We start from the raw sequence: 10,090 nt of genomic DNA on the forward strand, positions 1-10,090 counted from the left end.
CATTGGTGTGGAACCCCAGGGTTCATCTCCTGGGCAAGTTCGAATCCCGGTTAGGGCGGTTGGTACCTTCCAGTGGACTCACCACCTACAGGAAGGGTTGGTACGGTGCAATGTGATTTGGGTGGCGACTGCTGCCCCCGCGACCCGGTAACGGATAAGCGGATGAAAATGGATGGATGGATGGATATATTTTGGAAAAGTTTGGCGGGCCAGATTAAAACGCTGAATGGGCCACATCCGGTCCCCGGGCCTTAGGTTGCCGTCGTTACGGTGCAGTATTAGGGCCACATTTAATATATAAATATCTACAATGAGTGGAATAAAGTTTACTATGAAAGATAAATTTCATATGGAATATAAGGATGACAGTAAAGAGTCGATTGTTGCGACCAGGGAATTGTGGGGTTTGGAGTTTTTGACACCGTAGATTGTGACCTTTGCTCACACACTGAGCCTCCATCATTTTTCCCGTTTTTTGGGGGCAGTTGTGATTGAAATGCCTGCACCTTAGAGCCCCGCGCTCTTTTTCGTGTGTCATTTCAAAAACAGGAAATGACACAAAAGGGCCAACAGGAAGTAGGGGACAGAGAGGTAATGTTGTTCCAGTGTGTTTTTCTTTCCCCTCTGTTCCCATTCCCTCGCTCACAGAAACTCCAAACCAGGAGGTCAGAGCAAACGCAGTGAGGAAGTCAGGGAGAGGTGAACCCTGGGTCATTTCCCTTCACCCTTTATTTGGAGAAACATAAAACTGTAAAATTCCAACCTAGTCTGTAATGATCCTGGCTTTTCAGTGTCTTTTTGCAAAAAAAATGTTACAGTTAAGGATAAATTAAAGAACAGATCATTGATGAGAGTTGTTTTACACAACGGACCATTTGGATTAAAAATATTAAAAAATACAATTAGGAAAAAAGAAAAAACATTAAGGCTGAAAAAATGACATGAGTCAGTTCTCTAATCGTTTCTCATTAGTTGAGTGGTTCGGTTTTTAATTTAAAGTAGACACTAAAATTGAGCATTTCATTTGGATAAAAACTAAAACTAGCATTGAAAAAATTACAATTCTTCTACTGAAATGTTTGGAATAGCCAACGTGTGTGAGTAGTTCCAGGATCGAACTTCGACCTGATATGTACATGTTTATTCTCCTCTTGTTTCAACATGTCTCCAGCGGGCCAGATTGAACCCCCTAGTGGGCTGGTTTTGGCCTGCGGGCTGTATGTTTGACATCCCTGCTGTAAATGGTTGGAATGATGTTGAGAATGTTTTGTTGAATAAAACATTTTTCATTTATCTCTTAGATCACATTTTCACTCGACACAGCACCGGGCGCTGACGTGTGTGTGTGTGTGTGTGTGTGTGTGCATTTATAATGAAAAGAAAAATGGCTGGAGTGAAACAGGAAGATGAGAGAAAAAATGCACAAAGGTGAAGAGTGGAAGTGAGTGGAAGAAGGAAGGCACAGTACAGACAGTGTGAAAGAGATAATGAGAGAGAGAGAGAGAGAGAGAGAGAGTGATGGAAAAAGAGAGAGCCAAAAGAGATGGGGAGAGAGAGAGGGAGAGAGAGAGAGAGATGGGGAAAGGAAGAGGGTGAGGAAGAGAGAGTAAAGCAGTCAGCATCTCAGCTTTGAGAGAATTCAGAGGTGGGGGATTAGAGGAAGAAGAAGGATGAATGTGAGGTGATTGAGTCAGGAATCATCAACTGTTCGTCCACTCGTCCACATGCAGCCGGTGATTTTCTTTCTGTCAGAGAGAAACAGGAGACAAAACAGCCGGTCGGAAGGAAAGGAAAAAAAAAAGACCGGGGAGAGAAACGGGCAGTAACGTGGAGAGGGCAGACTGCTCTCTTCTCTGTCTCTGAAGATCATGCGTGTGAGCGTAACATCACACACTAGACGACCATGTTCTGCCTGAGAACAGACGTGTCCGTGGCCACTTCCAGCACTCACCACCAGGTCGGGGTTGCGGGGGGGGATTTCATGTGGAGCAGATTTCCACTGGATTTCACACAGGAGCGTGTTTTTACGAAAATCGGCATCTGACGAAGCTTTCGTGCCTGAGAAAGTTTGGATGCTCAAAAGATCACTTTCCCGTCACGATTCTAGATTTTGGAACAGGATTTGTGGCGTTCCTCTGCCCGTCCACCTTTTTTGGCGATGCTGGTTCTAAGATTAAACCCATGAAACAAAGTGGAGTTAACTGACCATGTGCTGTAATGATCGGATCAAAATAGTTGCCTTTTGAACAGCTTAGTCAACTAAAGCGTGCTTCAGTTGGACGAGTTTCGTTGGTTGTGGAAGTGGAAATATTGTTTTTTGTTTTTTTTGCAACAAAGTTGAACTTTTTTATAATTCTTGGTGAATTTCGTAGTTTTACATTTTTATCTTAATGTTCTATTACGTGTTATTGTCTAGTTTGATGATGGTCGGCTTAAAAAATTGGATGGACCTTGAGGGAAATAGTTTACCAGAGCAACATCAGGCAGGATGTCCCTGCATATATGCTGTGTGGTTTTGACCGTTCTTCTGTATATGAGAGTCTCTTTACCAACCAAACAAAACCTGAAACCAGGAACTAGTACCATTTATTCATACCACAAGTTTCTCATTCAATCACTGGATGGTCAACAGAGCTGCGTCTTTCCAACTGATGTCTGTGGTAAATGAGTTCATAGGCACTGTGGGCCCACGGACTACTGCCTGTTCTGATTCACTATAAGGATGACATTAAAGGGCGATGCAGTGGACTTTAAAAGCTGCTCCTGCCCTGACTGTGTTACGTCTCCCTCCATCACTGCCTCCCACTGACCATGCAGGTTCTTCAGATCGTCAAAGAGTTGGTGTCTCCATCCAGACGCAGAGCAGCAGCAAGATTTGGAGGTCTGTCTGTGTGTGTGTCTGTGTGTGTGTGTGTTTGTTGGTGTCATCCTTGTAGGGATGTTTGTTTGGTTTTTTGTTTTTTTTTTGCTATTGTTGTCCTTGTTGTTTTGCTGGCCTGCACTGAGAAAGAAGGTGTTTTTATACAAGAATTCGTTTGGATTTAGGATTAGAATAAAGATTACGAATGAAAGATGAGATTTAGGCAAATATGACGAGGGAAGGACTGTCCAGTCCAGCGTGGTGCCTGGTAGCCCCCGTGGACTACCTAAGGTGCCCGCGGCGTATGTCCTAAAAATAAAACTAGTCAACTGGAGGGTCAACGATTGTACTTTGAATCAGTTACACTTGCAGTGATATTCAATGGTAAGAAGAGTGTCTACTATCGTACGTCACAGTACTGATTACATTGTTCGAAAGTCTGTATCAAACAAGTAGCTTTTCGTATTACTAAGTGCCCTTGAAGTAGCTCTCTAAAAGTTGATGCCGTCCTCCAGTAGGAATGGCTCGATCCAAAACTCAGGATCAGTGTCGGTAAAATATTGGTCAAAATTACAGAATCGAACTTCCCGATCGAAAAACGTTCAGATTAAAATATGATCGTAATTCTCACTTTGTATTTGTTGATGTTGGTTGCATTGTTTGGTTTTGTTTTCTAAACAGGAGCCATGCACAAAATGCGAACCATTAACCTTCTTATAGGATTGTAACTGAAGATCAAATGTTCTTTCGCTTCTTAGACAAATGTACAGTTAAGATGTACCTGCTGTTGGCGAGAACAGCCTCCGAAGCTGTTAATCCATTTGAATCAACAACAACAACACTGTAGTGACGCTCAAAGTTCGACTCGTATACAATAAGGCAGTTCTGATGTGACAGAAATACATAAACATTTACAGGATTTTCTTTTTTATGATCATTTCTTAAGTCTCTAATCCACCAGCAGTTTTTGACAGAACTAGGAGAAACAATTTGAAACAACAATATCTTGTTGATTAAGTCTTTTTTTTGCTAATTTTATTTTATGATATAGGATTATTTCTGCCATATTTTTTTACTTCCAGATTTTACTGTAAAGTCTCAGTTCTGCATTCCAATTAAAAACCATGGATTAGAGGAACAACAGTTCATGGTTCTCTAAAAAAGGTCGGAAACCATTGCCTGAGACCAAGTGCTGCTCATTAAGTTGCTCCTTCTCTGCTCTTAAACAGATGGTTTTTATAGAGTTATTTTTAAAACGTGGTTAAAGGTGTGTGTTTGCAACCCAAAAATACACACACACACGTAGACCTAAACAAGGAGGAGAAACTGTGTCGACTTTTCTGGAAATAATTCACACCCTTCTGGCTGCTGTCTTGGTGTGTGTCCATCAACCCTTCAGTGGAATTCAGTTTGGCTTTTCACACAAATGGAGACAGTTTCAGACACACACACACACACACACACACACACACCTCAAAGCTGTGGAGGTGTGATTTCTGGAGTGAAGGTGTTAGCAGATGGTATTTGCATGAAATGTTTAGAGCTTCAAGACTTAGAGAATCAGGCTGCCAACTTCAAAACTGCTGAAGTGTCTCTAGTGGTGTTGACGTATTTACATAAATTAAGTTAAAAAAGAAAACTATTTCTTTAGAGATTTTCCTAAATCCCTTACCCAAGGACTTCAGGTCTTTGCATATGTCTGGTCTGGAACCTGCAGTATTCTGCTGTTGGGTGTTGTTGTCTGTGGGTGTGATATTTGACCGCTCAGAGGAACTGTTAGCTTTGTCTTTTTTATATCCACAACAAATCACGAAAAATATCTGGTTCTGTTACTGTTGGTCAAAAAGCTTTATTAGCTGTGATTTCCATGGAACGTTGAATTTAAAAAAACCATAGCACGTCCGATCTGACACTTACACCCGAATGCTCGGCTTAAATCTGTGCGAGATCCTGTAAACTGAGACACCACTGATACGGGTATCGGATACAAAAAGTTGTATCACGCAAGCCTTCGTAGACAGGTCGTTTGTTCAATCCTTTGAGTTTAAATCACAGATTTTCTCCATAGATTTTGTTGTGAGAAGATTAGGCTAAAACTGTACATCATTACATTAGAGACTTTTTTTTAAAAAAGCATTTATTTTTTTAAGAAATGCCAGCATAAACCTCTTATAAAGGTCTTCCGTGGTGCTGTTTCAACCCCCAGCAAATTCCATGCAGATAAACTATTCAACAACTTCTTTTCTCAGCAGCAGAATGTCTCTGGTACATGTTGGATTTATTTGTGCTGCGGCCGATGCCAGCCGGCAGCCTCTTCCTAGTTAGCAGCAGCTCGTGTGCTTTTCCTCTGCATTATTTAACAGCTTTCCTTCTTTATTATTGTCTCTTTTAATTCAACAATCTTCTCTGTTTCTTCAGGGATTGAAGCTAAATCACATAAACACAGCAGATGTCATCACTTTATTCATCGGACTTTTTTATTTTTGGACTTGGAAATGTTCAAAAGTCCGGGTACAGAGGTACAGACTGCAGCTATTTATGTATGAGATGTGATCAAATAGTTTGCAGCTACATCAGGAACTTAGCAGTGACTCAGAGGGAGGACAGTACGGCTTCAAACACCCGCTGTCATGCAGCTACATTAGTGACTTCAAAGTCACTTGCTGGATCCAGCGATGGTGCTGCATCTTGTTAGCGTGTAAAAAATGTTTCCTCGTAAACTACAGAGGCTCCTCGACTTACGTTGAGTTCCGTTCCTATGGTACGACATAACTGGATTTTCGCCGTAAGTCGGAACTCGCATACTGTACGTAAGCACCGATGTCACCCTACACTAGCACAGTGGTAACATCGTAATGTAAGACATAAAAACATCAGAAAAATTGGACCAATGCTTCGGGAACTAGTTGACGAGTTTTAACGCCGGATGTTGGAATGATGGAACAAAACTTGAAAAACTAAGTATTATTGCGATATTGTCGTTGCAGTTGTATCGCAAATTGCATTTTTGAACACTGTAATAACAATGGTACATTTTTCTTCTTAAATCTTGCACCAAACCATCTGACAGTCCTGCCTTAAGGCCAAGACTGCAGTAGAGTCTATCCTGCTGCTGTCTTTTGTTAAAGCAGAAAGAGAACAGACTGTGTTTCCTCTGCCTCTCTCCTCCGACAGAGGCTTAGGTTCAACAGAACCTATCGATTTTCCCTCCGCCGCAGCTTCACTCCTCGTCCTCTTCAATTATTAATCACAAAGACTTTACAGCTGTTGAAGGGTTAATGCTGAGCCAAGGTAGCAGGTGAGGCTGGTGAAAGAGAAGAGACGATTCTTACTTCTATGTTTGTTTATTTCTGGACATGTTAATTTTTCCCACATCAACCAAATTCCATAGAGAATGTAAGGGATTTGAGCTCAGTGCAGTCACAGAGCCAGATATTTGTACCTACGTTGTTCTTTGTATTGTTTTGGGTTTTTTTAATTTACCTTCAGTGATACAATCTGGCCACAGGAGGCAGCAGTGAACTAATAAACCAGTGTCCTTGAAACTGTTTCATGCCAAGTCCCCTAAAACAGCATTAGCTTCTAGTCGGAGACGCTGTTTGCAAACCAACAGTCAATGCTACAAAATATGTAAAGAAACATCAACTTTTATTCACTATTTAATAATTATTACATTTGTTTAGCATAAAGCACTGTATATTCCCGCTGAATAATAAAGTGTTTGGTCTACAAAAACCTGTCCATTTTACCTTAGTTAGCAACACGCTAGCCTGAGGAGCAGGTCTACACAGATAAGGAAGTTGTCGCGCTGAAGTTGCAGCTGTCAAACAATGTGCATTCACCACTGGAAACCTGACAATTTCACTATTATGGCAGTTTACATGTAATACAGTTCAATGGTTATTAACATTTTTTCAAAAATTATTATGGTTTTTTTTTTTTTGGTAATCTTTTCTGACCTTCCCTCCAATTTTCCGAGGGCTGCCCCCTAGAGGACCTCACCCCTGCTCGAGATAGTGAGAAAAAGTTTATGGTACTTTCCTCTTTGTGAAAAGAAAACGAAAGTTTTTGTTTTGTTTTGTTTTTGCTTTTCTAGAAGCTTCAAACCGGTTCTTACCATAAAGTCTTTGGATAAACAACGTCCAAAGTAAAGCACTGAGAAACATCTTTTATTAATTTATTTGAGTGACTTCTGCAGAATCCTCTCAGTCTGTGAGGAGCTGCTGAATGGAGCCTGTTGTGTTGTGGTCATGTTTGGGCGGGAATGCTGCGAGTGGGACCTGAAGTCTCCGGCTCTGTCTCTGTGTGACTCTGTCCATGAGTCACAGTAAAACTACAAGGGAAAAAAAAGAAAAAAAAAAACAACAACAAACAGCAGCTTTGTTGTGAGCACAGCCTCTGATCTCATGTATCTCTGCCTGTTCTTCTCGCTCTCGTAGATATTTATGGTGACAGACAGTAATGCGATGAAGCTCGTCCATTAATGTCAGTCAGTCATTCTTTACCTATGAGGACTAGAACCGATGAGGAGGATCCGCTGGATCGCTGTGAAAAAGGTGAAGAATAAATGTTTTATTCAGATCTCCTGGATTAACTTTCTTTTATATATTTACTAATATTACCTAATATTAATTTAGTTAATTGCAATCAGTCTTTATTTGGTCTTTCTGTGATAAACTGTAGTGTCGGCTGCTTCCCAGTCTATGTTTGAGTTTCATTGAAACACAAACAGAAGTGGATTATTGTCTTTGTAAAGACGTAATAACGTGTGTGTGTGTGTGTGTGTGTGTGTGTGCAGACACACCATTGTTCGTTTTGACTTTCAGCTGCTGCCGTGACTGCAAACTTGACCAATTTAATGACAAAATGTACATTGTTCGTTTTGACTTTCAGTGGCAGCGGTGACTGCAGTGTGAAAACTTGACCAATTTAATGACAAAATGTATCAACTTAAACTGATTGGTTGGTTAAAATGGCTCGGCAAATAATGGACAGAGACACTTGAAATGATTGGCTCTTTTTGGTCGGCTGTAAGATGTTGAAAGATGGGTTTGTTTTTGTTTTCTTTACAGTAGCCGGTGTGTTGAAGTGGGTACTGGGATGGACAATGTACCGTTGGTTATCTGTTGAATTGTTGGTCTCTTGGAAACAAACAGAATCTTTACTGTTATTTGGTTCATCGGTCATTGCTACGTCTTCATGTTGAAGTTTCAAAATATTTACTAAACAAAATACTCACTGCCAGTTTCTCAACTGCTTCACTGCATATGATACAGTGCATCATAGTTCATATTCAATGGACTGCTTTGGTTTCTCTTTATCTTCTATCTCTAGGGAATTGTTATTATGGGTGTCAGTCAGAGAAGTTTTACAACCTTGGGGTCACAAACTCCACAGTGGGTTCAAACAGGGGTCGCCTGAAACGCCTAGTAATTGATGACCAAAAATACTGCTAGAAATGTTTTTTTCACATTTTATTTTTCTTTTTGAAATTGAAACTTTCGTAAATATAAATCAAATAAAATGCATTTTGCGCATTTTAATTAACAGCCGTCACTGTGTGAACTACTCTGTATTTGCAGCACAGTGTAACAAACAAACAATGATGAAAAACGAATTCTAGAAAAACCAAATGTCACAATCCTCTTCTAAATCCTCTTCTATATTTCTTATCCACTTCCTCATTCGTTACTGTCACCTAAACCTGTGTAATCTATCACACATCACAGCTTTTTGAATACGCTCAGATCATTGAGCTAACGTTATCACACACACACACACACACACACACACGTGTGCTATCGTTAGCTCGAGCTGTGTCCAAGCTTCTGCCTCAGTGAAGCGTGAGCTGGAGAACAAAAGAGAGGAAATGAGTTGTTCCGCTGGCAGCTTCTCCGCTGTCATTACTGTCACCTCCATGCATATTACCCTTCTAATTATTATTATTCTTCTTGTTTCTGGGCAGAAAATGCTTTGGAGACAAAGATAATAAATAATAAATACTAATAAAAAAATAAGGAAACGAAGGGTTTCATCAGGGCAAAAGAAACTGAGAAAAGTGTTGATAATTCCTGTTTTGTTTATGGAGAACAAACACTCCAACACTGTGCCACTGCACTTCTAGGACAATTAAATACATTTTAGGAAATAAAATAGTTTTAATTGATTTTAAGAACTGTATAAATGTAACTACTGCATAACGTATTAATACATGTTTCTGCAATTGATTATTATTTATCCAAATTACAAATGTGGTTCATAACTGTGTAATTCATCACATTAACTCTGCTCATGGACTTTAGTAAACACTTTTTAACCTCCCGCGGGCCGTACAAAATGACTTGTCCGGCTGCATTTGGGCCCCGGGCCTTGAGTTTGACACCTGCTGTAGGGGAACAGAGTTCTCTGTGTGTGAAACGACACCAGATCCTCCTGAATTCAACCAGCTCTGAGATACTTTTATGACCCGTTTTCATGCACACGTGGTTAAATATGAACCCAGCTACGAAATGTACAAAAAAATAAATGTGATAAATTGATATTCCTGGAGCAGAAACAGCTTTGAAGAATAAATGATATACAAAAAAACTTTTCCTGGAGCAGAAACAGCTTTGAAGAAATGCTAAACGTTCACATTAGAGAAGTTGGTGAGTCCCCGTGTTTGACGGGCAAAGCATGGACAGGGGACAGTCGACTGGAGCTGGAGAGTGAAGATCAACACTGTGTGTGCACTCTGGTGTGTGTGTGTGTGTGTGTGTTCCCCTGAAATTCCTGTCCAGATCTCCATGGTAACGCAGGGCCCTCTAAGGTTAATTTCCCAGAAGGAAAAGGACTTCACTTTGTTTGTTTGTTTGTTTGTGTGTGTGTGTGTGTGCGTGTGTGTGTGTGTGTGTGTGTTTCAGACACGTACACCTCCACGCCTTCAGCTGATGAGCTCATAATGCCAGCCATTAGAATTTACTCAGGACTTTTACAAGACTTTACTCTGAACTGTTTTACCATTGGTCAAACTTTGTAGGGTTTGACCAAAAGTGTCAGAGTAACCGCAAAGACTAAAGTTCAAAATTAAAACTATAAAAAAAATAAAAAAATGAATTGGTGTAGCTGTGGTTTCAATGTCAGCAATAACAATAAGTCCATGTTTTTCCCCTTTTTTTCATGCAAAAAAGTACAAGTATATACAATATTATTATTATTATTTATTCATAGTGAATACATAATAATTTATAT

The 10,090-nt window shown here is 40.2% G+C and overlaps 1 protein-coding gene across 1 annotated transcript in view; it reads left to right on the top strand.

Moving 5' to 3' along the window:
- The first annotated feature begins 1,537 nt into the window (after nucleotides 1–1,537).
- usp6nl (USP6 N-terminal like) overlaps nucleotides 1,538–10,090 on the top strand; it is an 18,474-nt gene continuing 9,921 nt past the window's right edge. The window contains 1 exon segment of the mRNA XM_017034810.2: nucleotides 1,538–2,881. Within this exon segment, the coding sequence (XP_016890299.1) occupies nucleotides 2,812–2,881 (70 nt within the window). The 5' untranslated portion in view covers nucleotides 1,538–2,811.

Source organism: Cynoglossus semilaevis, chromosome 8, assembly GCF_000523025.1.
Source record: "Cynoglossus semilaevis isolate Cse_v1.0 chromosome 8, Cse_v1.0, whole genome shotgun sequence".
Taxonomy (NCBI): Eukaryota; Metazoa; Chordata; class Actinopteri; order Pleuronectiformes; family Cynoglossidae; genus Cynoglossus; species Cynoglossus semilaevis.